Here is a 24,962-nt window from a genome sequence, read left to right on the forward strand (position 1 = left end):
TGGCGCGCATCTTAACGTGCAACGCGTTAATGCCGCACTCCTTGCAGCGCGCTACAACGTCTTGAGCGGCCATCATGGCAGCGTAGGGAGAGCTCTCGTCACGATCCGCCTTCACCTTCATACCACCGGTAACCTTACAGAAGGTTTCGCGACCCGACATATCCGTCACATGAACAAATGTGTCGTTGAAGGACGCATAGACGTGCACAACGCCGTACACCAGCTCGTCCTTTGCGGCGCTGGAGCCGTAGAACTTCGCTTCCTGCTTCTTCGACATACCTATAAAACGCTACGGTGTAAAACATCAAAAACAAACAAACAAAAACAAACAAAAAAAAAACGGAAAAATCCGTGCGCCAGGCAAAACAACCAACAACAACACGAGTAAAAAAAAGAAAAAAACAACAACACAAATGCGCACAAAAGACAATCCGCACCACCAACGATCATGGCAATAATAATAACAAAAAGACTGGCAGATTGGATTTGAAGAAGCGCGAGCCAACTACACACACAAACATATCAACATCTATAGATATGTTTATGCCAGCTCTTATCACCTTCTTTTATTAACCTGAAACACAAACACAACAAAACACATTGAGAGGAAGAAGGTTGCACCACTAAGAAGAAAAAAGAAACAACAACTTCCATCTTGCTCTTCTTGTTTTTGTTTTGTTTGTTTGTTTGGCTGGTTGGTTGGTTGGTTGATTGACGCTCTCTTCCCACCCCCTTTTTTTTATCCTCCTTTCTTCTGGTCCACATCTACGATTCTTCTCGTTCAACACCTTTTTCTCCCCCTCTCCTCTGTTCTTTCGAGGTGATTTCTCCTTCCTCGCTTTACTCTCATCATTGGGCCCAGTGACAACAGTGGGAGCGAAGCATGTAGCCACCACCTCAATGGTTGCCTGGTCCACTGATACCACCTCTGAGCTCCTCCGTGCAGGAGGTTGTATCATCCTCTGTGCCCTGTTGTTGATCGCCTCTATTGTCATCTGCTTCATCTGAAAGAAGACGAATAACCTCGACTGCAGACTCGTGCAGTGCCGGATCCCCAAGCCTCTTCCCCTCAAGCACAGCATGAATGTCTAGCCAAGCAAGCCCACGCTTCTCCAAGAACTCCTTTGCAAGAAGTGGATGTTCAGTCCAAAATTGGGCAAGGTCCATCTCGTTGTCTTCACCCTTATTTTCTTCTGCCTCCTCAAAGGAAGTATCGTCATCCTCATCGTCCGCATCGTTGAAGTCACCGGAAGTTTCTGACTCCTCCCCATCACTTGTGTTTCCCTCAACAGGTTCACGCTCGGCGTCTGAAGGGACAAAACAAAATGGTGCATAGTCATCCTCCTTAATTTCGAAAAAGTGTTCGAAGTTCGCAAGCATTTCCGTCGCAGTTGCTCTCTCCTGCGGATCAAACTCGAGCATTGGGAGAAGAAACTCCGCAATTTCTCCTGCCTTTTTTTGAGTAAACTTGTGCTTGCGGTGGAGGACATCATCCAGGTACCAAAAATTGAGATCCTTAATGTTACGCAGTGCGCCACGTGAGTTGTAAAACTGAGACCGATACTTGCCGTCTCCTAGACGCATGCTCTCTGGTAGTTCACCCAGAAGCTCAGTCATTAGGGCCAAATGATCCTCGTCCCGTGAATAATTATCTCCCTTTCGTGGATCAAAAAGAAACTCACCTGTGATCAGCTCAAAAATAAGGCACGCGGCTGACCACAAATCTATTGGAGTAGAATATGGTTCCCCAAGAATCACCTCTGGACAACGGTACTGGCGTGTTTGCACCTCATCTGTGAACTGCCGGTACGTCCAACAGCTATTACCAAAGTCGGCCAAAACAACGTGGTGCAGGCGTTCAATCTCCCAGTCAGAGTCGGTATCACTTGCTGAAAGCACTTCTGCACGCTCTTCTGGGCTTTGCTCCGTGGAATTACTCGGCAGTCTCGCATTCTCATGGTGATGTTCCTCCACAGGAACGTTTTCCTTTGCGTTGTCATTTTGTTCAATCGTCTTAATTTTTTTGTAGTATCGTCGGCGCTGCGATTTTGTCATCGTCTTTGGATCACGCTCAACCAGACGCAGACGCTGAGTTAATGGTGGGGGGTGATAACGTTTCATAAAGGATATTATCGCATGTTTTGGGGAGGAAAGCAGTACATTTTCCGGTTTCAAGTCAGTGTGAATAATCTTCAAGGAGTGTAAATGTTCCAACCCCACGAGCAGTTGTCGAGAAATACACTTGACGATGGGCAAGGGGACACCACGATACTCATATCTACTAATAAGAGAAAGCAGATCCTCACCGTAAACGTCAAATATCATGCACACATGAACTCCATTGGGGCCAGTGTGTTCAAAGTAGTCATTTAACCGAGCACAACACCGAGTCTTATCCGGATCTGAAGACATAATTTCTCCCAATAGTTTAATCTCGTCGTATGCGGCTTCAGTGTAGTGTTTGGCCGATTTTTGCACCTTCAAAGCCTGATACCGCTTTGTGACGTAGTCCCACACAAGCCACACCGTAGAAAAATATCCCCAACCAAGCTTTTTGACTACCCGATATTGATCATGATACACCTCACCGACCACCACGGGATGGTAGCCTCCTTTACGGTAGTCTGTTGAACGTTCATTGGCTGTATCACTGTAGTCTTCAGCGCTGTCACCGTGGTCATCCTCCTCCTCCTCGTATCCTTCCTCTTCCTCCTCAAAGGAGCGATCAGGTATATTTTTTAACGGCTGCTGCTTATGAACCTTATTTGCTATCTTGTGTGCCTGCGCCACAGTCATGCCAGGTTTAAGTGTAACGCCTCCAATATTTTGGGTCTGGGATTTATTCGATTTTTTCCCTTGCGTTTTGGGAAAGGGCTGCTGCTCCACGGACTCCTCCAGGGCTTCCACCACCTCTGCCACAGGATTGATGGATGCCTCCACTTCATTGGTGGCAGAAGGATCTATGTGTTTCGCATTCCGTTTGTGAGGGTCAAACTTTCCATTTTTTTTGGTATGCCCTCCTTTGTTTTTTTTAGTGGACTTCGGCATTCCCCTCACTTCACCTGCGTCCGCCAGAAAATTAGAATGGAAGTAAACATGATCATCGCTATCGCACACACACACACACGCACAAATACAAATATATATATATATATATATATATATACATATATATATAACATTTCAAAAAGAAACATGCATGAGTTAATCAATATGTTTGTTATTCCTCATGTGCAGGCGCGGACATGCAAGTTATGTATTGGTGTACAAGGTAGCTGTCAACGGTTCAGTCACTCTCCCTCGTTACAGAATGAGTGGCACAGAAACAAATCCAAAGCAAAGAGAAATGGAAAAAAACAGCAGCAACTAAACTAAACAAAAGCACACAACCAGCCTATTATTATACCCAATCACAGGGATACCGGAGGGCAATAATTCCCTAGGCGTCTGCGGATTTCTGGCATTGTTGCAGTGCCCTAAGCAGTTCTTCCACTCTATTCTCTTCTTTCTCTTTATTCCTAGCATTATCGCACTGAGGAACAATAAATATCAGTTTATTCAATAGTACCGCAATGCGATCACGCTGTTTTTCGGTAGTTGTACGAGAGTCGAGAAACATTTTTAGTTCTTCGCTAGTTTGCAGTACCATTCGCATAAGCTCATTAGCTTTTGTTCTCTCAGCTTCTAATTGAGCCCGCGTCTCGTCATGGAGTGCTTGTTCCTTCCTTAGCAGTGACTCAAGAGTGCGATTGGCCTCCACATGTACCGTCACAAGGTCTCGGTCACGGATCACCTCCGCGTATAACATCTCCAATAATTGTTCAATCCGTGGCGAACCCAGAGACCCCGGCAACGCCGTAGAATACTGGGGTGGTGTCTTTCCCTGTGCAGTGGCATGTGGATGCAGATTGGAACTTCCGTAGCATTCAACACGCATTGGGGCACGAAGTTCCTCAACACCGTGGGCGAACGTGCATCCCTTGAAGTTGCAGCTCCCTGCCTCCCAGTTACGGCATATCACTGTCTTGTACCGCGTCGGATTGGTTCCAATCTTCTTCGTAATAAAGCTAAGATTGCCGTTGTTCAGCGTGTCCTCCGCGGTAGAAAGAGAAAACGATGGCATATTTAGGCGCATGACTGTTTGCGGAGGCATCTTCGGCGACACGTACGCCTGAGAAGCCGAACTTCTCTGTGACGATGGGGAATTGACGGCTCGAACAGAAAATGACATTCCACTGCAAACTAATAAATAGGAAAGCGACCAGAAAGACAGGGATTAGACCCACAGGCGCAAATTACAAAAATAATAATAATAATAATAATAATAAGCATAAAAAATAAATATAAAAATTATAAATAAAAATGTCGTCTGCACACGAAAGTGAAGAGAATCGACAATAAACAAAAAACAACAACAACTAAGTAGACGGCAACATCTAAAAGGAAACGAGGCGAAAAGGAGGAGGAGGAGGAGAAGGCGGTCAAGTGTGAGGGTACACTTGAATAACGAGATCAAGAAACAAAAACATCACACGAAGACTGCAATTTTCCCTCTGCCTCCGCCCTCAAAAGAGCGATTCCCGTGATTTACGTGCCCGCGCTCACAGTGTCACAAGTTAGCAAGCCTTTATCTTAAAATGGAGTGACACAAGGGCCAACACCAACGACTTGATGTCACGCACAAAGTAATAGAACGTCTCAAGCCCCTTTGAGTCGTCAGCCTTCTCCACCTCACTTATCGAAGTAATTTTGTTCGTCACCAAGGAGATGTGTGTGTTCCCCAAGTGAATCTCCAGCTCCTGTCGCCCGTTCCTGTCAGGCTGTGGCCACCTCTCGTCGTCGCTCTCAAGAACTGCTGAGGTGATGATGATCCGCTTGATCTCCTCTAACACCGCAGGAGACACACGGGCCTGCTTCTTGATAATGTTCTCATTCCGGTAGCGACTGTTGTTGCCGTACTTCAGCGTTCCATCGTCGCGGATGTCAAATTCCAAAAATTCGTTACCGTAGCGCCCCGTGTGTCCGGCAAAGTAGCGAATGTGGTACAAGTGCGACTCCATCGTCTCTTCAGGCACCAGCATCACCGCCTCCTCAGCCTGCATCTCGGTCCTCATTGGTTCCTAGTGCACAACCAAACTAAGCGACACCGAAGCATACGTATCGGAGCAAGCGCAGCAATAAAATAAAATAAAAAGGAGTTGAAGTAGAGAACAAATAAAAAACATCCGAAATGCAAAAGCCATAACAAGAGAAACGAGTCAAGCTTCCATAGTGTGTCCGCATGCAGCATGTAAACACAGGCTTGAATGGGCGTCCTAAAATTGAAATTCCCAACACGGCCAATATTAAACACAAACGTACACCATGAACCCCCGCCCGTTTCCCACATTTTTTTTTGTATTACGTACATAGTTTTCCTTTGTTTTATTTGTTTCTGCTTTTATTACTTCAATCCAGCGCATGCCCTCCTCCACTCCAGACGTGTCTCTTTTTTTTTGTCTTGTTTTATTTTGTTTTACTTTTACTTTCTCTTTCGTGTGTGTTTCCCCAAGTCCCTCAACAACAGCAACGACAAAAAACCAACTTATTCGCCAGAATGAGAAGTTACCCCCTGTTCCAACTAAGTTGGAGGGCGCAAGAGAGAGAGGCCGCACAGTGTAGTTCAATAAGTCCAAGTCCTCCACAGCCTCACATGAGCTCCGCCTCTTATGAGCCAATAAAACAAATTCAAAAAAGACAATTTGTGACAACCGGAGTCTCGTCGTCAACTGACAATGTGTAACTCTTTAAATAAGGCCCACAACAGTCAAAGGCACCTCCCGCATTAAGTGCATCAGTAGTAATGGGAGGAGACTGAGTTGGGATGACACAAAATAAATGATGAGCTCCTTTCACTCTCCTTCAACGCGGATTCCTTAAAAAACAAAAAACAACGTTAATCAATACAGGAAGAATCAAGCCCAAGAAAATATTATTTTTTATAAAAAAAAAAAACTTGGCATCTACCTTGCCTCACCTGACCACACCTTAGCGCACGTGTCTACTTCATGAACACCCCTTCTGGATGTCACACAAACAAAGATGCGCATCCCTACATATTTCCATACGTACTCACACATAACCATGCCAGCGAGAAGGACGACGCTCAAAACTGCTGCCACAACCCACTACATTTTTTCTTTCGTGCGTGCTATTGTTCTTGTTGTTGTGTTGCACCACCACCACCACCCCCCCCCCACAATTTCACATTCAGAGATGTATTGGCCCCTCAAATTCAGTTCATATACAACTCACAATACAATACACAAATACTGATGGATTGAAATTTAAACAACTAGCAAAAAAAAAAAAAAAAACTTACACCCCTAAGTAAAAAAAAAAAGGAGGTCTACACACCTTGTTCTTTTGTCCCCATGCTCTCACGGTACCTCCAGGTGCAGAGGCAGTCACGTGGGTAGAGGGTAGGCAGGTAAAGCACCTCGTCTGATCTCGGGGTGCGTGTTCGCTTCCACTCAGCCAGTTGGGCAATGGTTGCCAAATAAATCGTAATGTGATTAATGGCGTAATTGTAGCCAACGCACCGATGTGGGCCAACACCAAAAGGAATGAAGTGTTTGGAGAATTTTCGATCCTCTTGGCGTTCAGGTCCCATGCGATCTGGATCGTATTGGTTGGGGTTTGTAAACCCTCCACGGCAAGCCCCCACAAGGGATGGAATAACCAGGCTGCCTTTGGGCACCGTGTAATGATCGTCAATGACAAAATCGGAATGGGCCTTCATGGGCACCATTGGTGCAGGAGGAAATAGACGGAGCTGCTCCAAAACACATTGCCTGGTAAAAGCCATTTCTTGTACCACATCATTCGTTAAAGGCTCGTCCCCCACACGCAACCTTTCTTGCTCCTGACGAACTCGTTCCAAAATATCGGGCCGATCAGCCATTGTGGCGGTGATCATAGTGAGACTTGCGGTGGATGCATCCTGTGAGGCAAACAAAAAATCCAACATTGTATCCGCCATTGCGTGGTCAGACGTAAACGGCGGTGGATCCTCACCCCCATCCGCAGAAGCCTTCATGATCTCCAGTATCGTCGCAGACCAAAAATCAAGCAAACAGTGGGCCTCCGCATCGGGAAGGGACATGTGAGCCTTGCTCCGACCGACAGCCGCTGTTAGCTCATCCACCACCTTTTTCCGCGCATGAACCGCCTTGTACAGGGCTGTTCCAGGAAAGTAGATGGGGAGAGAAAGAAATCCAACCGTTATAACATTGTAGTTACGAGTAAACTCCTCACAATTGTGAAGATGCTCGCCAAGAAAGATTGTTTGGGAAGTTTTGCAGTTCATTTCACGTATGTGGTTTCGCATCTCCTCAGGTTTGCCTCCAAAGGGGTATTTCCTCACCCACTCTGCCAAATGCTCGCGAATAAGGCGTTCCTGAATGGGTAAATACAAAGAAAGCGCTTTTGTCGTGAAAAGGTTCATGAAGCTGGCACGAAGGGCCTTGTGTTGTGGGCCGCTTTGGAAGGCTATGTTGTTGTCTCCAAGAATAACCCTCCCGTTAGGGTGCAGCTGAAGAGACAGCGTACCTTCACTGTTGGTGGCGAATATTTTATGGCACAAGTCAGCGTTAGTGACAAAAAGGACAAACTGAGTCAGAATTGCTTGCCAGCTGTACCCATTCGGGCTGTAGAAGCGCTGCTTCTCCCAAAATGTGAAGGGGTCCCTTATCATCATGCCCAACCCACCGAGAAGTGGTGTCACAAACATCGGGCCTGGTGCAGAGAATTTGTGTTTAGTGGCAAAGTAGAGCATCGTCACAAGGCACGCCAGGCCGTACACCATAAACACAAGAAGGGCAACCTCAACGAGATGCGGCATATGTACCCCCAGCACAGTGTTAAACACGGCCATTGCGGCACTGGCAAATGCAATTGGATATAGTGTTTGAAGGCGTGTCGAGTGAACTACAAAACGAAGCAAAAACTAAAGCAAACCAAATAAAAATAAAAATGGTTTGAGAATGTGTACAACAAGTCCCATCGTAAAGAGGAAAAGTAATTAAAGGATAGAAACAGAAAAGAAAAATAGGAAGGAAGAAAGGAGAGGTGTTAGACGAAAACTTCAAAGTAGACCACAATTTCAACAAACTCCGGCTTGGCCACTCTTCTGCTGTTGAAGCAACTCATAACGCCTTCTCACATGACGCATTTTATTCCAGCCATGTGCTGCCCACTGGCACCTCACACCAGCTTTTGCCTCGTGTAAAAAGAATGCCACAATGGCATTCGCCTCCCCTGCACGCCGCAGTTGTGTAAGGCTCAGCACCACATGTGAAAAGCAGGTGAGGGCGAGAGGAGTCATCCGATCATTGGACGCCACCATACGTCCTTTGAACTCGACCCAATTTAGACCATCCTTAATAAGAACAAGGGTACTGTGACCGCCGCCGTCGTGCAACGGTCCCTCCAGCAAGTGCAGACCAAAAAGTTCAACAAAGCAACGAAGCGCACGCAACACATTCTGCAAGGCGACCTCGTCAGCAGCACACTTTTCAACCTCACTCCACTCGTATTTTTCAACCGATGTTGGTGGCAGTGAGGAAAAGGGGACAACCGGAAACAAGTAACGGAACAATTCCGGTACCTTTAAGTTTTCCATCTCAGTACTATCCTCGTTAATGTCACTCCCGTTTTGAGAGACACCTTTATTTAAATGGGCAAATGCCGTTGCAAGCAAAGGCCACCATCGATTGCATTCGCCCTCAAAAAGGTCTGATATAAAGAGGGTATGATCCATATAACCGGGTCCAAGTTGCAGCAGCACAGCGAAAGGAAAAGGCTGCACATTTGTAAGAACTGCATGAAACCCACGCTGCTGCGACATCTTAGCCGAACTAATTCTACCCCTTTCCACCATTCTCTCCCTTGCTTGAACATGGCGCAAGCGTCGTGCCTCCTCCCGTTGTTTACTGCGAACTATTCTCGACCTTGGACCTAAAAGGTGCTCCTCAAGGCGAAAATTCAGGATCTCCCGCGCGGCTCTCCGATTGAGCCAGTAGGAAGGAAACTTGCTAAACTTTACGACGATCCCTGTTGGCTTATGCTTTACTATAGCCGTCTGCATTCTTCGGTTCGTTGCCTGACCGCCGGGACCACGACCAAGCGTGCTTTGCTCGCATAGATCTTCCTCCCTAAAGAAGTAACGTCTCTCAAAGATATGACTGCGGTATGTGGGCAGGCCCGCAGCGCGTCGTGCAGAGCGCCGGCCAAGCATGCGTAATATGTCAAGTTTATCTCGAGGGTGTAACTTGTCAAATATCGCAGCCATCTCCGCCTTGGGTTGAGACTTTAGAGAGGCAATGATGTCTCTGATATACTTTGACCGCCCTGATGTGTTCGCAGCGGAGTATCGTCTGCGACTCTCGCGTTGTTCAAATTTTTGTTCAACGTCATACGCAGAACCTACTGGGGACTCTTTGCGGGAGCCCACACCCCCTGTGGAGCTGCACATCCGCAGATGCAAGGCCGGCAGCAACCGACTCAGTGCATTGCCGCCTGCCATCCAGAACCTCGTCATCATCACCTACGACAAAAAGCGGAAACAGGACCCAATAGAGCATACATTAAGAGTGGCCACCGAAAAGCGCGTCTTTTTTTTTCTTTTTGTTAAAACAAGGGTGAAAAAAATAAAACCACGACTCAAACACCCAATCATCCAATTTACTGAAGACCGTACGGCATGTTCTGCCGGGGGCCCTCCTCTGGGTGCCGTGGTTTCTCCAGCTCCAAATCTGGAAGCGCAAAATCCTGCATCTCGTACTGGCGGTCAAATGGTCCTGTTCGGGTCAAGACCTTTCGCTTACTCCACTTATCTACAAAGATGCCACTCTGTGGGAACGGCCCCTTCCAGGGTGGAAGAGTATCCTTTAACGCGATGTCGTTGTAGTGTTCTCCAAAGAGTTCATTTGTTCCGCCACGGTAATTGTAAACGTGCTGGTAAAATTGCTTCCTCCACTCCCAGCCTGCCTGTTCAGAGTAAAGGCCGTTGTGGGAGACCAGGATAACGTCATCAGACTTGCGTGGTTTGTGAAACCCATACATGTCAGCAAACTCGTCCGGGGTAAGTTGAAGCGCGTACTCCACCTCATCCCTCGGCAACCACCAGCTATGAGGCACCCAACGATGCATCTTTAGCGGGGAAGTCCTACAATCGATAATGTACGTATACGGCTCTGGTTGCTGCACCAACTGAAGCATGTCTTTAAGAAAGACCTGGTGACACAGCAGGTGATGGAAATGTGCATACTGCTGCCGCTCATAAAGGAACTTATGGCGATCAAAGTACCATGGCTGATACTCCTTCGGATGCCAGTTCATCCACTCACGCGGATTGATCTGGCCCTCAACCATCATATGATGGCGAGTACGACGATCCGCTTGCCGTCTAATACACGAAGAAAGCATATTGGTACCCACTACTGCCCAAACAACTCCCCCTTCCAATGCCAATGTCACCACGATACACACACGCACACACGCACACACACACACACGCACACAAAGCGACAAGAAAAAAAAGAAAAGAAACGAAAAGGAAGTGCACGAGACCGCGCAGCAAACCCCCACCCGCACAAGCGAAATCAAGCAAACTCCCAATAAAAGACCAACTGAATGAAAATCAAATTCACGCATCTCACACATAGTCCGCATTATTATCCCAAATAGCACGGGACTCCATTATTATTTTTATTATTAAATGGCTTAGGTTAACCTAGTGAGGAATGCCTGTTACCATGCAACACCCACAAAGGCCAAAGGAAAAGCTAGGGGAACTCATCCCAGAGAAGATAGCACAGAAAAAGAAACAGTAAATGACAGGTACTGTCACAAATAATTAAAAGAAAAAGATATATAACTGCATTGTTACCCATTGCAAGATGTTACCATCTTTTTTTTTTCTTTTTCTTCCCACCATTCCTTAGCATGACTCGTCAAGCTTCTTAGGAATCTCCCACGTAAATCCACCTTTGCCGCTCTTGTCTTCACGGCCAAAATGACCGAATCGAGAGGTCATATGGTATATGGGCCGACGAAGATCCAGCTGCTTAATAATGTCGTACGGGCGGAGCTGAAAGTTCTTCTTCACAATATCTAAAATGCGTCCATCATCGTACTTGCCTGTGCCGTAGGTCTCAATGTGAATGTTCAGTGGCTCCGCAATACCAATAGCGTACGCCAGTTGCACAAGACAACGACGGGCAAGGCCTGCTGTGACAAGCGACTTGGCGATCCAGCGGGCAGCATAGGCAGCCGAGCGGTCAACCTTTGAGGGGTCCTTTCCGGAAAAGGCGCCACCGCCGTGAGCACCCCAACCACCATAGGTGTCAACAATGATTTTGCGGCCGGTGAGACCAGCATCACCGTGGGGACCGCCAATCACAAAACTACCGGAAGGATTAAGGTGGTACTTTGTATCGGCGTCAAGCATCTTGGCGGGGATCACGGTTTTGATCACCTTCTCCATAAGGTCCTTGCGGAGCGTCTCATTTGTCACATCAGCATCGTGTTGGGCAGAAATAAGAACAACAGCTACACGCTTTGGGGTCAGAAGTTGCTTACCGCCACGCGTGTCGTATTCATATTGTACGGTGACCTGCGTCTTCGCGTCTGGGCGAGCCCATGGCAGAGTCCCATCGCGGCGCAGTTCGCTGTACTTCATAGCAAGTCCACGCGACAACTCGTAGGTGAGTGGCATCATTGTATCCGTCTCGTCAGTTGCGTAACCGAACATCATGCCCTGGTCACCCGCCCCGAGTCCCTCGCCGTCAAAATCACCAAGACCCTGACAGATCTCGGGAGACTGGTGTTCAATGGCAACCAAAAGGTTACATGAGCGATAGTCCAATCCCTTTTCGCCATCGTCGAACCCAATTTCCTTCACCGCATCGCGGACCACTGTCTGGTAGTCGAGCACCGCATTCGTGGTAATCTCACCAAAAATCATGATCATGCCCGTCTTGGAGCACGTTTCACACGCCACCTTGGAGAGTGGATCCATTGTAAGGCAGGCATCCAGCACAGCATCTGACACTTGATCACACAGCTTGTCAGGATGGCCCTCACTTACGTGCTCGGAGGAAAACAGAATCTCGCGAACCGACATGATGCCAGTAGATTGTGAAGAGAGAGAAACGCGAAAGCTATCTACTACTACCTCAAAGAAGAATAAAACTTAGAAGAAAAATAAAAACAAAATAATTTAAGAGGAGAAGCACTGGAGTCATGGATCACACGTTTGCAAGGACTTACGGTTCATTGTGTGTTTATCTACACTTCGCAGATAAACTCGTCAACAGTCACTGAAGCCGCTACTATGGAGCGGCAAAGATCCGACTATAGAGTGACGATAACTGAAACAACAACTCTTTGTTTGCGTAAAACAAGAAGTTGTAGGGTCTCGGGGTGTTCGCGCAACTCCGACCGGGCGCCCTCGAGCGTAGCCACTGAACGGCCATTAATATAAAGGACAACATCGCCGGCACCTACGCGAGGAAAGGCAGGGAGCCGAGACTGAATGACGCGCACCTGATAAAAGCGCCCCTTCACCCCCTACCCGCCATGCGGCACCAAACAACCATCGCTAACGACCAGTCCATAATTCTGCTCCGGAGTCCCACCTCGCTCTTGTATAGGGGTGCGAGGGGGAAAGAGGGCAAATAGGTGCGCACAGTTTCTAATTCTCTCAGCATGGACCGCAAAAACTAACTCCTTCTGTACTCGAGCAAGCTTCAAGCCAAGCGTAGCAAGCAGCTGGACACGAAACAAGGCATGCTCCTGATGAAATGTATCGCATGCCTTCCTCAGATTCGGTGGCAGGTTTGCCTTCTCTCCAGAATGAGCCACCCACTGCGTCGGTAGTAAGTCCGCAATGCTATTCGTCAAGCTCTCTATATCCCGCTTGCTGCGCAGCGCACCAGCAGATTCCGCCAACATTGCCTCTTTGCGTTCAAGGAAACGTGCATACAAACACAGGGTTGGGAGGCTTTTCAACACGGCGTGCAATATGTTGATGTAGTGGCTCCGTTTTACCTCCCCAATGAGATCCCCTGTTAGCCGAAGAAAGTAAAATAGCTGAGCCTGAGCCGTGCTATTTTCAACCACGACGATGTGATTCCTGCACTCCGTCTCGGAACGGATGAGGTCATCCATCGCCCCTCAGGCACATGAACTACACGCTGAAGAAACAGAAGCATACACAGAAAGACAAAGAAATAGATTTAAAAAGTGGGAGAGGAGAAAAAGTAGGAAATGGTTCAACCGATGAAAAGAAAAAAAAACACAAACACAGAAAGACTGCTGTAATACACCGATGTATAAACGCCCGGCTGTCAAGAGGAAAGTCACAACCAAAAGACTTCGTTGCGCAGCAGCCCAAAGCAAAAAAAAAGAAACAGAGGAAAAAGGAAACATCAGCAACGAGAACATCAAGAAAAGAGGATGAAGTAGATAAAAGCATCTCCATTTTACTCGTTTTTGTTTTTTTTTGCAGGAGGGAATACAAAAACCAAACGTTATACCGCACTTATTCAAGAGCAATGACGTCAGCACCATTTCTGGCAGTTTTTCGCTTCCATACCGGACGAAGAGGCACGCCCGTTGGTGTCTCGATAATAAAATCCACTTTGTCCAACTGTGTTTGGTGTGTTTCCAACCACTCCTTTAATCTGTAGTTAACTAGAGTTGTCTCTGGTGTTGTCGGCGCCCAGCACAGTGGACAATTCCACACATTCGTACGCGCGCAGTGCATGAGGAGAGAGCGTAGTTCCATACACTGCATGTGCTCGCATAAAAACCCTCGCACGGGAGTGTTTAACGGCAGTGCCGTGATGGGACACGTTATCTTCACCTGCACTCCAACGACGTCGTCGCGGCTCTTACGGCGAGGTGGTACCTTATAATTGGATACAATCCTGTCCTCCAGTGTATCCATATCAATAAGATCCACATACACAGCGGCAATCACACCCTTCCAGAGCGATATATCCTCAATGTACCCAGTAAAACCAACTGCAAGAGAAAAGAGATCCTTGTGTAACACGTGTGTTGTTATGTCAGCTACTGTTGCGGTTTTTACAGCTACAGCTTCCTTTCCTGAAGGTAACGAAGAGTTACACGGAGTCTTCACTACCGCCCCATTCACAAAAAGCGTCATGGCTATGGTAGTGCCTTCATACTCAAAAGGAGCCATCCAACCCATTGTATGCTCAAAGGAAGAGGCTGAAAGAGCAACAAGCAAGACACGCCGAGACTCTAACAGTCTCTCACCTGGAACCTCATGTAATGCCCTCGGGGTGGGCAACGTCGTCTCCACGGGAATGCCATCCACAGCCACGGCTCCCAAAAGATCCAAATATCTGTACAATGGTGAAAGTACACAGCGTTCCTTGTTTTCAAAAACCTCCTTTCGTACTATGTCTAATGCAGCAGGATCAAAAGCTTCTTGAAAGGTCCACTCCGGATCACTTACCAGCGGCACCGCCACCGCCACCGCTTCGGCAGGCCTAGGGTTGGAATCGGCCTCACGAACCACTTTGACGTCATAAGATGACGGTCCAGCTTCCTCCAAATGCCGCGCCGGCCGCTTGCGACGCCTCCGATCCTTTTCAGTTATCCGTTGTCTGATGTTTCGTGAGGATAAATCGATCCCCTCTTGCGCCAAAAGCGTCTTCCTTAGCTGAGATGCAGTTGCGTGGTTGACCGATTTAAGAAGGGCAGACATGCACTGCAACTCCTCCGGGCTGTACGGCGGGGGCTCCTCCTCCGTTGGTGCCCCACCACTGTGAGTATCATCTAGCAAGACCCTTTTTACGGCCTCTTGTGTTGCATGCACACGGAAAAAACCCTCCTCCATCGCATCCCGTTCATCCACAGCTCTGTGAAGCACGCGAACACCGGTGTTTCCCAAGTCCACCGGATAAAGGTTTCCGGGGTCGTGGTAAAACTCAACACATATGTCGTACCCTTCACCCACCACGAGGAGCGAATCGTTGTCCATCTTCCGCACAACTGCGGGCCACCACTCCCCGTCATCGCAGTTGACCCACAGCAGGGTCCCCGGCTGAAACTCCACCATCAGATACTTTTTTTTTTTTTAAAGCTCCCGACTATTATTATTATTATATATATGTATATATACTATACAAAAAGGGAATAAATAAAACGCAAATACGCACATAGGGATTCAACAGTCATGTTCAAATATGTTATTATTATTATTTTTACCCGTTTGCTTAAAGTTTATTTGTAGGCGTTCGTGTCATTTCACTGGGAGAAAAACATCACCCCACTCTACAGGAATCATCAAAAGCATTCGTGTGATATAACAAGGACAAGATATCATAAACTAAAAACAGTATCTAAGCATCTAAGGAGGAACACCTCAAAGAAACAAGTGGAACAAAAACCAAAATTGAAAAACAAGACAAACCTCATGAATATTCATCCCTACTTGTGTAAGAGATTCGATCCACTGAAGGTGCACTGACTGGGCCCCACATGCACAAAGCCCAACTCACGCTTGTATTGATTTTCCTCTTCTGTAGTAAAAGTGTCGTTCCGCCAGTCCCCACTTGCGCCACGAATGGCTGCAAGGGTATCAAGGGCCTTGGGAAATTTCGCAAATATGGCGTGTAAGGGAAGCTCTCCAGAGTTCTGAGCGAAGATCAGATCCGGATCCACTGTTTCTTGAGCGGCCACACGCTTTGCCGTCAAATGCGCCACTTTTGATCGACTTGAGCTCTTAAGAGACGCGTTGGTGGGCACGGAGGAAGGCCATTCCACCCGATTTTTCCTCACCTGTGCAGGTGAGGGGGCTTTTCCTTGTCGTGCCGATGCATTGGGTGCAGTCGGAATCGGTGAGTCCACCACCGCGGAGAAGAGTTCCTTTCCGTTGGGAGTGCGGTTCACCTGTGCTCTGGGATCCGCAGCCGGAACTGCCGCGGCTGGAGGCGCGTTGGCAAACCGAGAGAGCGATGTGTGCCCTTTCACAGGTGTGGCGCCGTAAATCCTCGATGCAGTATTGACATTTTGAGACGATAGGGTCGCTGCAGGCCCATTCCGAACGTATGAAGACAAAATCTTGGTGCTCTGCTCGTACTTATCCATGTACTGGTCGGCTTCCAAAGCTGGTGGTGGAGGAAGTAGCATGGAAACATCCTCGCCCTTGATGTACTGCCGGAAGAGCAGCTCTTCGACTAGCTGGGGGTTCCATGCGACGGTCATGTTTAAAAAGCCCTCTAAACTTCAAAAGTGAGGACAACTCAAAAATAAAAGGAAGAGAAGGAGGGCGTAAAGGGACGGGGCAAGGACCAACAGAACCAGCAGCAGGTGTAACGGTGATGCCAGACGCAGTGTGTGGGCAAAAGAGACACGGGATTCCTTCGTCACAAACAAACAAAAAAAATCAAAACCAGCAACACATGTAAAGAAAAAGTATTAAAAGTGTGTGTGTATATATATATATATGAAAACACAGTAACACAAAGAGGGCCAGTAGCTCCAATCTTTTGTAGAGACACTGTTTTGTTCCTTTCTCTTTCTTATCTGAGGTAAGTAAAAAGGACAAAGTACAGTGCCAATAAAGACTAACTGGCGCAAGTGATGATGTACGTCCCGCGCAGCTTACGCAGTAAAGCTTCGGCCCCACCCCCACCATCAGACCAACCCATGCGCCCTCATACCTTTTAAATGTTATGCGCTGGTGCTGTGTTGCATTTGTCGATACTGGCCGGTGGCTACGCCGTGCGGTGGAAGATGGAAGCTCCTCCAGAGCCCCGCCTTCCGTTGCGTCTCCAACGTTCGTCTCCTCCGTCAGCCGTAGGTCCACGTTCGCCAACCAGGAATACTGATGGTCAAAGGTCTCGCCGCGTGCGGTAAGCAGATCATTTAGCAGCTGCACACAAACAGAGTACCTCGGAGTCTCTTCAAGCCTTAAGGAAGCTGTATATTCTAAACGACTTGCAAACTGCTTTGAATACCCCTCGGCAAGTGTCTCTGGTAGTATCTGAACTTTTATGTCACAAATCCGCTCATAACAGCGATCGTTCGCCTGATGCCTCATTCCCTACCATGGGAGATCAACGCAAAACATACATGACAGCGTCCAAGTCATCCCTGCGTGTCTGAGCAATGCCCTGATGAACATTTATACTGATGTAGCAAACCGTACCCGTGATTGATTTGTCGTTATCCCACGGAATATGCCGCATCGTGCGGGGATCCCGGTAACGCGTGGTCCAGTCCATGCCAATAGCGTGCACAATTTGCAAATTTTCCACCACACCCAAAACAAAATTTTCAAGTTTAATGTCTCAAGCAACGCAATTCACGCAGTATATAAACTGCATTCACCGAAAAAACTGTACTCGTAGAATGCCCACTGTCTTTACCCCAAGCTTTCGGCCACAGAGATTTCAAACTTGCCTGAGATTGGGATCCGGCAAACCCACCACGACCTTATTGTGCTCCCCCACTCTACCTCCAAAGTACACCTGAGGGATACCTATGGCCAGTGCACACTCATTGAACGCCGTGTATGCGGTACTCGCGCATGGTGTGGCCGTGCCGCAAGGATGGCTCAACCCTACCAGCAACACGTGTGCCACCATAAATATTTACTCGGGTGAATACGTCAACAAATGAGCCTCCACAAGGGCAGTCAGTGATGCGAGACCTACTGCCAGCCACAATGCCCTTCAGGCTTTTGCTGCTTTTCTATTTTCCCGGCGACGCCCTCAGCATGTTTCAATGCTAACCGTGTTCGTACTTTCCTCAATGCCTTTACAAAAAGGACAAAAAAAACGGAAACGGAAGCAAGTCCAATAAAAATACCAAGCGCCAACACATAATAAATAAATACCAGCAAGAGTATAAAATAAAACAAAGACGCACACTTCGCAAAATAAAAAAAAAAAATGGGGATAATAAGTGAGTGAGAGATCGTGGGCACGCTGTGGCGTTGAGGACGCAAACACGCTTTGTCCCAAACCATACAAGAACTCCCACAGGAGAGTATCCCTGTGTATCTGTTGCGCTGCACACGACCGAACTCCCCCCTCTCCCCGACGCACTGAATTGAGAAGTATACCACCAACACAACTACCACTATAACCAAATCGGAGTCATCTAAACTAGGGAAATTGAGAAAAAAAGTGCACTCCACAACTGGAAAAGCAAAGTCAATGAGCATTACATATGTGGGCCACTCACTACTACTGGCTTGCGTTACCAGCGGCGGGCAAACCTGTTGTTGCGTCTGCCTTTATCGCGCGCAAAAGTTGACGTTCCAAGACAAAACGATTGACTTTGTACCGCTCCTTCTCTACATAGGCAAAGTCGTATGTCCAACCGATATACCGATCACAGCAGGAGCAAAAGACATCGCGCACAATGTGGGAACCCGTTATCAGCTCCTTTTCCTCCTGGGGACCAAAGTAGTAGTTAAAGCACCGGCTCACCAGGTACGCCTTGCCACGTTTGCCATGAAAGGCACGTGAAATGACATCACTGCTATCGCAAAGATACGCACTGCAGCGTCCACAACCGTACCCGTCTTTGGCTGTAAATCGAAGCCGCAGGCGACGCGCCATTAAACTACACCCACAGCGATCCGGTCAATTAGTACAACAACTAAAGACGCAAAAAAAATCACAAATATAAAGCAACCCGACAGGATAACCAAAAAAAAAAAGGAGAGAGCACATGACTGGTTGCTGCAGAGTACACAACAACGCTGCAATCCTCTTGCGCCCAGCAAAAACAGTACACAACCATGCATAGGCACAGAAACACAATCAACCCTCTCACTCTCGCGGAGCCATATCGTGATGCATCACCCTTACAAAGTTACATAAACATTCTCGACGAGAGTTTGGGAGAGACACGCATGTGAGATGGAACTGGCTCACCATTAACAAGCGTGGTTTTGAGATCAACAAAGACCTGTGTGTGCGTGGCTGCGTGCGAACTGGTTTCCAAAAAAGGAATATCGGGAACTTCGTGCGTGACACGAACAGGAGTACTGCCCGGAAATAACAAAGAAATAGTGGTGTTACTGCCCTTTATGGACCCTCGTTTTAACCCGTAAAACAAAAGTAACAAAAACTCACCTGATTTTTCAGCTGCCAGAACCACCATAGGCTCCATTGCAAGCTCACTCAGGACATCCACTGTCCCAACAGTTACGCGGCATGGCGTCGTGGCAGATCCCTCCACAACCTCCTTTATCGTTACACCATCAGTTGATGAGGGCACTTTGGCAAGCAGAGAGAGAAAATTTCGTTTCCCTGCCTGGTGTGCACTCTTTATGCGCGATTCTGCCCTTCGAAGAATATTGAGATGATCCTCGAGCACTTGCTTCGTCCCCTTTAATCGTTTTCGATCCACTTCATACGCTGCAAGAAAATCGCATGCTGCATTACCAAAATGACCCAAAAAACCCTCAATGCCGCCCTTGTTAAACCGCACATCGGGGTCCTCTGGGGCAATCCGCGCAGCTTGTCGCATAGCCTGTAAGGCGTGTTGCGCCCCAGCAATGTCAACGCCGTTTGAAAGAGCTTTCGAAAGCAAAGCAATCGAATAGCACTGCCAACCATCCGTATTTGTGGGACAGGCAGCAGCTGCTGCCTTACCACGCGCCACAGAGTCATTCAAGTGTTGTAGACGTTCTGCCGGTGTCAGTTTGGGGTCACTGGAAAGAGTTCTTAGAAGCCGACTGTACTGGCACAAGGCCTCCACGTTGTGAGGATCTAAGCGCAGGGCGTTGTCCAAGGCATCACATGCTTCTCGTGTCGCATTGCGGCGAGCAAGACACTCACTGAGGAGCACCCACAGATCTGGTCGATCGTGGCGAAGCTTCAGTGCTGCGCCACAGCCCTGCTCTGCCTCCATGGAGAAAATTGGCAGTAACGTGAGCGCCTTGCACCTCAAAAAAAGCAGCCGGACCTTCATGTCGGGGTCCCGCTCCTCTTCAACATTTGGCGTAGACGCAAGCAGACGATCCACGCCGCCCCTCACGTTCTCGTCAAACACCTTCACCTTCTGAAGCTCATCCAGCCGTCGCTCCAGCTCCTCAATTGTAGAAACATTCATTCCTTAATTAATTCCTTCTTCCCACCGTCCCCTCCGCAGGACCAATGCTAACCTCTACAACTCCAGCAACAACAACAAAGAAAAAAAAAGCAGCAACAAAAACAACAACAACTTTAGCCACACTATCCACTCCACACGCCCCTCCTTTTTTTCTTTGTTTCTCGTTTGCTCTACCCTTTTCCACCCAAACGTTACCCTGCCTTTACGGTGTCGTTGTGTACGACAGCATGATGCCAATATCACCATCAAACAACACCATGTCCTTGTGGCAGCTGTTTGCCACACGCCCAAGGCACATCAAGGCGTGGGTGTTTAACGACGACTTCCGCAAGGACCAACACAACGCCGTGCCATGCGCATCACCTGGAGAAGCGGAAGGATACACGTGATAGTGGTAACCATACGTGTCCTCTACAGAAGGACCACACAAAACAGAACGGCCTAGCGACACGGACGCAGCCCCGTCAGTTCCTAGCACCTGCATCCGAACCAAACTTTGAGCATCGGGGTCCTCTGCCTTTTCATCCTCTTTCTCAGGTGTCCCCATCGTAGTCACACTACCGTCCTCATCCACACCGGGCAACCGCCCCCGCTTGCGTCGTACCCAGCGCCAAAAACCTTGTTCCTGGTTCTCATCACATGCTACATGATCAGCTAAGAGGCGCAATGAGCTTCCCATGCGGAATCGCTCCCTCTTCCCCCACCTCCACTCGCACCGTACCAACTGAAGAAGAAAAGTACGTAAAACAAAACAATACCATTAAAGGAAACTGGACAGCCAAATGAAAACGTATTGCACCAACGCATAATAATAATAATAATAAGACCGCACCCCACTTGGTGTGGTGCCGGCTCCCCCTTTGTAAACGTTCATGTATCTCATCTACCCACCATATATATTACCTGTCTATATTCTCTTCCTCCACCTCAATCTTGTAATTTTTTTAGAGACAATGACTGCGCATTGTACATTTGGGCAATCTGCGCAGCGGAGGTAGCCGCATTTGCGTTTTTGTCCTCTCGCACACGCATGAACCGCGGAAATCGCAGTGCGATCCCTTTAGACGAATCCACAAGTCCGTATGCTGCGTAGTGAACCGGAGAGATAGAAAGATCAGCAGCCTTCACTTCCCATACATGTGAGGGCTCTAACCAGACATCCGGCTTTTCCTCAGCCCGGTAATACCGTGGTTGCTCCATGAGAACGCATGACTGAAGAGCTTGCGTGAGGCTTTCCAGCTGTTCGTCCTGAAACCCAGTCCCAATCTTACAGATACTTTGAAACTCGTCACTGTCGCCATCGTAGCAAGCAAGCAGAAATCCGCCGAATACACCTGTCCGCTTTCCTTTTCCGTAATAGGCTCCAATTGGCACAAGATCCACCGTATCCGTCACGCCGTCCATGTAATCCTTCTTGAGTTTTAGCCAGTAGTGAGAACGCTTCGCGGGAGTATACGTCGCCTCTTCCTCCAACGTTTTAATCATAAGTCCCTCGCAGCCGTCCTTGATGGACTTGTCGAGGAACGACTGAATATCCTCTTCATCTGTGCTATCCAAATGCTCTGCAAATTGGAACTTTGCGTGAATAGGGATAAAGTGAGAGTATAATATCCTCCGTCGTTCCAGTAGCGGCTTCTTCATCTGTGGTTCGCCATTGAAGTACAAAATATCAAACGCAAACACGCATACAGGAATTGTGACACTCGCAGATGACACATTTTTTCGACCGCGATGCTGGAGGACCTGAAAGGCCTGCAGAGCTCCCGTCGCTTCATCCACCGCCACCACCTCTGAATCAATAATGAAAGACTCCACCGTATCCGTTGAAAAAATGTGCGGGAGCATGGCGATGATGTCTGGGTACTTTCCGGTGTGTACTTCGGAATTGCGTGAAAATACACAATATCCCTTCTCTTTTGAATAGTGAATTTGTGCCCGTTCACCATCGTATTTGTACTCTGACGTAAACGCCCTGCCATGAAGTCGCTCCAAAATAACACTGATCCCACTTGTGGGGTGAGCCAGTTGCGGCTTCACGGGGATACCAGGGCGAATAGACAGCTCTGCAGCGTGAGCCCCCGCCTCTGGGGAGTAGGGAACAATCACGTTAAAACCATGCTGAAGCATTGCCCCAACAACGATTTCAAGACATGGAACCTCGTGGTATATGCGTGCAAAATTAACCGACCCAACATTCAACTCTTGTTGAAGCTCCTCCGGTGTATATTTCGTTACCGCGTCTATTCCAATATGATTCAGTGCAAAGGCATAACCTATTGCTGCAAGCGCAGAAGATTCCGCCAACCCAACGCGCATCTTCTGCTGCAAGGCCCGAACAATAAGATTTACCTCAGGTCCAACAGCATCACGGATAAGCTTCTTCATTACATCGGCACGTCGTCGAGCGGCCTCCTTTCCGCTCATAAGAGCGATGTCACGTAACGCCTTGAAGACAGCTGTTGCGGAAAGACGTCTAGGCTGAACAAGAGTGGCTTGCTTTCGCTTCTTGTTTTGAGCCACTTCCGCCAAATCACCAGTTTGTCTATATGCCTCCTTGACGTGTGCCTCGGTGAGGCCGCAGCACTCTGCGATAACCTTCACCAGCAGTGCGTCACCCACCCCAAGCTCAATACCCTCGTGTGCGGGACCCTGTTTGTTGATAATGAGGTAAATAACCGAAACCAGGTCGGTTGGGCTACGTTGAACCACGGCAAGAAGAAGATTAGTCAGGTATTTAATACACTCCAGTCGGGAGCTCTCGCCACTAATATCGGCCAGGGTGTCGGCAACCACGGCGTACGGCACCGTGTCCTTCACACCAGGGCCGGGTCGTGGCCACACGGACTTATAATTCTCGTAGGGGTCCAGAGATACCTTCAAAAAAAGCTTCGCCATGCTTGTCGGCCCGGAGAATACCTCTTCCGACGCCACCTCCTCATCCCCGCCGTTATGGCAGCCCTCACCCTCCTTCGCGCGCTTGTGCCGCAACTCAGTTTCTCTTGGAGCATCGGCCTGCATCTAAGAGGGTTCTTCCAATAATAATAAAAAAAAAAAAAAATAAAATAAAAAATAAACGCGCCCTGTCGCTGAAGTGCCAACGTGGCTGAGAGTGTTCACAGGGAACGGAAAAAAAAACGCATAAACAAAAAAAACGGGGAGAAAAGGATCAAAGGAAACAAAAAAAAAATAAAAGAATAGAGTCAAGAACTACTACTACAGAAGCGACCTTTCCAGTACCCTCCTTCCTCCTTCCTCGTTCTTCTGTCTTTCTGTCCCTCTCATCTGTCTCTTCCAAGAAGACCTGTGACAGGTCAACTGCAGTGGCCCGCAGCTAGCAACTCAGGTGTTGTGGCAGTCAGTATATGCGGGGGAAGGCGCAGTCGCCAAATTCAACTCCTCATAGCTGCGTACGCGTCCCGTTTATATATATATATATATATAAACAAGAAATCGGTGTAATTATATACCCAAATATATATAATAACCCCACAATAGACGTAGAGGGCAAAATATCAAACGAAAAAAAAAAGAAACATCAAAATGTTTTTTTATCTTTTCCCTTCGTTTTTTTTTGTTTCCCCTTTTTTTTCCGCTGGTTTTTTTTTAAAAAAAAGTGGGGCACCAGGAGAATACAGTCATACACAAGTGAAGAAAAATAGGGGCTTTGTTGCTTTTCTTTTATCGTTGTTTTCTCAATGATCCTCTCTCCTACGCCCTTTTGCCCACTAACCGTCTCACCACCCGAACAAGCGACGGTGGGGGGGAGATGAAGCAAAGGAATTACAACACAAAAAAAAAAACGAAGATGTTATTATTGCCCTTTTTATTTATTTATTTGCTTCCTTTCTTCTCTTCTGCCCATGTTTCACTTATCTTCCTCAAATTTCCGTCTTGTTCTTCGCCCTCTTATAAAATTATTATTTCTGTCTTCTTTTTTTTCCATTTTTGTGTTTCTTGCTGCTTCTTGCTGCTTTTTTTTCTTTCTTTCTTCTCGTGGCTGCCGGACTTATGTTGTCGTCGCCCCTGCCTGTGTTCAGTGGTAGTAGTAGTAGTAATAACAATAATATTTTACACACACAAGTGGAGCTTGTGAGATCTCCAGCTCCGCTAAAAACGCCCACAAACACGCTTTTTCCCGCTCTCTCTCTCTCTCTATATATATATATATATATGTTGCCCTTCCCTTCCTGCCTTTTTATCTCCGCACTCGTCACTGCGCCCTCCCATCGTCGCTTCTGTACCCGCAAACACACAAAGGCATCCTACACAAATATATGCATGCATGTATTTGTGTGAGGAGTGAGTGAGTCCGTGAAGAAGACAGAGAAATGCCGCACCACCTGTTCGCTTCTTCAAAACACACACACGCGCGCAAACACAAAATTAAAGAAACACGCTACCCCTTCCTTTTTGCCGTTGCGCCCATGTTTCTCCCTCTACTTGCCGGCCTCGCCTTGCAGGGGGCGATGCCACCGTCTTTCTCTCCCTCTCCCTCGAACTGGTCCAGACACAGCGCCCTGCCAAACAACCCCAGTCCGGGGAGGAAATGGAGGAAGGGACAAAAACAAAAAAAAGAAAATAAACAAAACAAACAAAACAAACAAAAAAAAACATGGTAACAGAAGAGTAGTCCCGCAAGCAAAGAGAAAAAGAAATAGGGGTAAAAAGCAAACGCCGCATCAAAGCCGCTGCACGACTTCAGGCATGCTGTCTCTCGTATCCGTTCCTTCCCCTTTTCTTTCCGTTCATGCTTTTTTCTGTCTTCTTGTATTGGATTTCCCTCTGGTTTCTTAGTGCTGTTTTTCACCCGC

The 24,962-nt window shown here is 47.8% G+C and overlaps 16 protein-coding genes across 16 annotated transcripts in view, besides 23 other annotated features; all 16 read right to left on the minus strand.

Moving 5' to 3' along the window:
• Positions 1–277, minus strand: part of TraAM80_03832 (40S ribosomal protein S14) — a gene marked incomplete at both ends in the record, with an annotated part of 387 nt that extends 110 nt beyond the window's left edge. Inside the window, one exon of the mRNA XM_029380784.1 lies at positions 1–277. This exon is cut by the window's left edge and continues 110 nt beyond it. Coding sequence (XP_029239368.1) covers positions 1–277 — 277 coding nt within the window.
• Positions 278–361: 84 nt separating this feature from the next.
• Positions 362–413: a microsatellite.
• A 251-nt stretch (positions 414–664) lies between these two features.
• Positions 665–714: a microsatellite.
• Positions 715–897: 183 nt separating this feature from the next.
• On the minus strand, positions 898–3,048 carry TraAM80_03833 (putative protein kinase; the record flags this gene model as incomplete). The annotated part of the gene is made up of 1 exon (XM_029380785.1): positions 898–3,048. One exon carries the CDS (start codon positions 3,046–3,048, stop codon positions 898–900), a length of 2,151 nt encoding a protein of 716 aa, XP_029239369.1.
• Positions 3,049–3,112: 64 nt separating this feature from the next.
• Positions 3,113–3,138: a microsatellite.
• A 1-nt stretch (position 3,139) lies between these two features.
• Positions 3,140–3,178: a microsatellite.
• Positions 3,179–3,439: 261 nt separating this feature from the next.
• On the minus strand, positions 3,440–4,231 carry TraAM80_03834 (zinc finger-domain protein; the record flags this gene model as incomplete). The annotated part of the gene is made up of 1 exon (XM_029380786.1): positions 3,440–4,231. The coding sequence occupies one exon, from the start codon at positions 4,229–4,231 to the stop codon at positions 3,440–3,442; it is 792 nt and encodes a 263-aa protein (XP_029239370.1).
• Positions 4,232–4,302: 71 nt separating this feature from the next.
• Positions 4,303–4,328: a microsatellite.
• A 2-nt stretch (positions 4,329–4,330) lies between these two features.
• Positions 4,331–4,364: a microsatellite.
• A 93-nt stretch (positions 4,365–4,457) lies between these two features.
• Positions 4,458–4,481: a microsatellite.
• Positions 4,482–4,616: 135 nt separating this feature from the next.
• TraAM80_03835 (mago nashi-like protein) lies at positions 4,617–5,114 on the minus strand (the record flags this gene model as incomplete). Its single annotated transcript, XM_029380787.1, has 1 exon — positions 4,617–5,114. One exon carries the CDS (start codon positions 5,112–5,114, stop codon positions 4,617–4,619), a length of 498 nt encoding a protein of 165 aa, XP_029239371.1.
• Positions 5,115–5,486: 372 nt separating this feature from the next.
• Positions 5,487–5,534: a microsatellite.
• Positions 5,535–6,213: 679 nt separating this feature from the next.
• Positions 6,214–6,239: a microsatellite.
• Positions 6,240–6,339: 100 nt separating this feature from the next.
• Positions 6,340–6,356: a microsatellite.
• A 32-nt stretch (positions 6,357–6,388) lies between these two features.
• TraAM80_03836 (cytochrome P450-like protein) lies at positions 6,389–7,915 on the minus strand (the record flags this gene model as incomplete). Its single annotated transcript, XM_029380788.1, has 1 exon — positions 6,389–7,915. One exon carries the CDS (start codon positions 7,913–7,915, stop codon positions 6,389–6,391), a length of 1,527 nt encoding a protein of 508 aa, XP_029239372.1.
• A 55-nt stretch (positions 7,916–7,970) lies between these two features.
• Positions 7,971–8,013: a sequence feature (A-rich).
• A 130-nt stretch (positions 8,014–8,143) lies between these two features.
• On the minus strand, positions 8,144–9,583 carry TraAM80_03837 (putative peptide chain release factor 1; the record flags this gene model as incomplete). The annotated part of the gene is made up of 1 exon (XM_029380789.1): positions 8,144–9,583. One exon carries the CDS (start codon positions 9,581–9,583, stop codon positions 8,144–8,146), a length of 1,440 nt encoding a protein of 479 aa, XP_029239373.1.
• A 140-nt stretch (positions 9,584–9,723) lies between these two features.
• On the minus strand, positions 9,724–10,467 carry TraAM80_03838 (S-adenosylmethionine synthetase; the record flags this gene model as incomplete). Its single annotated transcript, XM_029380790.1, has 1 exon — positions 9,724–10,467. The coding sequence occupies one exon, from the start codon at positions 10,465–10,467 to the stop codon at positions 9,724–9,726; it is 744 nt and encodes a 247-aa protein (XP_029239374.1).
• A 58-nt stretch (positions 10,468–10,525) lies between these two features.
• Positions 10,526–10,563: a microsatellite.
• A 4-nt stretch (positions 10,564–10,567) lies between these two features.
• Positions 10,568–10,600: a microsatellite.
• Positions 10,601–10,739: 139 nt separating this feature from the next.
• Positions 10,740–10,758: a microsatellite.
• A 223-nt stretch (positions 10,759–10,981) lies between these two features.
• TraAM80_03839 (S-adenosylmethionine synthetase) lies at positions 10,982–12,166 on the minus strand (the record flags this gene model as incomplete). The annotated part of the gene is made up of 1 exon (XM_029380791.1): positions 10,982–12,166. The coding sequence occupies one exon, from the start codon at positions 12,164–12,166 to the stop codon at positions 10,982–10,984; it is 1,185 nt and encodes a 394-aa protein (XP_029239375.1).
• Positions 12,167–12,612: 446 nt separating this feature from the next.
• Positions 12,613–13,212, minus strand: TraAM80_03840 (uncharacterized protein; the record flags this gene model as incomplete). The annotated part of the gene is made up of 1 exon (XM_029380792.1): positions 12,613–13,212. One exon carries the CDS (start codon positions 13,210–13,212, stop codon positions 12,613–12,615), a length of 600 nt encoding a protein of 199 aa, XP_029239376.1.
• Positions 13,213–13,585: 373 nt separating this feature from the next.
• On the minus strand, positions 13,586–15,136 carry TraAM80_03841 (lorien protein; the record flags this gene model as incomplete). Its single annotated transcript, XM_029380793.1, has 1 exon — positions 13,586–15,136. The coding sequence occupies one exon, from the start codon at positions 15,134–15,136 to the stop codon at positions 13,586–13,588; it is 1,551 nt and encodes a 516-aa protein (XP_029239377.1).
• Positions 15,137–15,168: 32 nt separating this feature from the next.
• Positions 15,169–15,203: a microsatellite.
• Positions 15,204–15,507: 304 nt separating this feature from the next.
• TraAM80_03842 (putative chromosomal passenger protein) lies at positions 15,508–16,284 on the minus strand (the record flags this gene model as incomplete). Its single annotated transcript, XM_029380794.1, has 1 exon — positions 15,508–16,284. The coding sequence occupies one exon, from the start codon at positions 16,282–16,284 to the stop codon at positions 15,508–15,510; it is 777 nt and encodes a 258-aa protein (XP_029239378.1).
• A 181-nt stretch (positions 16,285–16,465) lies between these two features.
• On the minus strand, positions 16,466–17,122 carry TraAM80_03843 (casein kinase 1; the record flags this gene model as incomplete). The annotated part of the gene is made up of 1 exon (XM_029380795.1): positions 16,466–17,122. The coding sequence occupies one exon, from the start codon at positions 17,120–17,122 to the stop codon at positions 16,466–16,468; it is 657 nt and encodes a 218-aa protein (XP_029239379.1).
• Positions 17,123–18,272: 1,150 nt separating this feature from the next.
• Positions 18,273–18,650, minus strand: TraAM80_03844 (zinc-binding protein (Yippee); the record flags this gene model as incomplete). The annotated part of the gene is made up of 1 exon (XM_029380796.1): positions 18,273–18,650. The coding sequence occupies one exon, from the start codon at positions 18,648–18,650 to the stop codon at positions 18,273–18,275; it is 378 nt and encodes a 125-aa protein (XP_029239380.1).
• A 256-nt stretch (positions 18,651–18,906) lies between these two features.
• TraAM80_03845 (tetratricopeptide repeat domain 5) lies at positions 18,907–20,151 on the minus strand (the record flags this gene model as incomplete). The annotated part of the gene is made up of 1 exon (XM_029380797.1): positions 18,907–20,151. The coding sequence occupies one exon, from the start codon at positions 20,149–20,151 to the stop codon at positions 18,907–18,909; it is 1,245 nt and encodes a 414-aa protein (XP_029239381.1).
• A 56-nt stretch (positions 20,152–20,207) lies between these two features.
• Positions 20,208–20,263: a microsatellite.
• Positions 20,264–20,353: 90 nt separating this feature from the next.
• TraAM80_03846 (putative zinc-binding protein (Yippee)) lies at positions 20,354–20,830 on the minus strand (the record flags this gene model as incomplete). Its single annotated transcript, XM_029380798.1, has 1 exon — positions 20,354–20,830. The coding sequence occupies one exon, from the start codon at positions 20,828–20,830 to the stop codon at positions 20,354–20,356; it is 477 nt and encodes a 158-aa protein (XP_029239382.1).
• Positions 20,831–20,956: 126 nt separating this feature from the next.
• Positions 20,957–20,975: a microsatellite.
• Positions 20,976–21,078: 103 nt separating this feature from the next.
• On the minus strand, positions 21,079–23,169 carry TraAM80_03847 (putative DNA ligase I; the record flags this gene model as incomplete). Its single annotated transcript, XM_029380799.1, has 1 exon — positions 21,079–23,169. The coding sequence occupies one exon, from the start codon at positions 23,167–23,169 to the stop codon at positions 21,079–21,081; it is 2,091 nt and encodes a 696-aa protein (XP_029239383.1).
• A 16-nt stretch (positions 23,170–23,185) lies between these two features.
• Positions 23,186–23,225: a sequence feature (A-rich).
• A 347-nt stretch (positions 23,226–23,572) lies between these two features.
• Positions 23,573–23,634: a microsatellite.
• Positions 23,635–24,072: 438 nt separating this feature from the next.
• Positions 24,073–24,143: a microsatellite.
• A 43-nt stretch (positions 24,144–24,186) lies between these two features.
• Positions 24,187–24,208: a microsatellite.
• A 96-nt stretch (positions 24,209–24,304) lies between these two features.
• Positions 24,305–24,323: a microsatellite.
• A 388-nt stretch (positions 24,324–24,711) lies between these two features.
• Positions 24,712–24,764: a sequence feature (A-rich).
• The last annotated feature ends 198 nt before the right edge of the window (positions 24,765–24,962 follow it).

Source organism: Trypanosoma rangeli (assembly GCF_003719475.1).
Source record: "Trypanosoma rangeli strain AM80 chromosome Unknown Tra_15.4_contig_00104, whole genome shotgun sequence".
Classification (NCBI taxonomy): Eukaryota; Euglenozoa; class Kinetoplastea; order Trypanosomatida; family Trypanosomatidae; genus Trypanosoma; species Trypanosoma rangeli.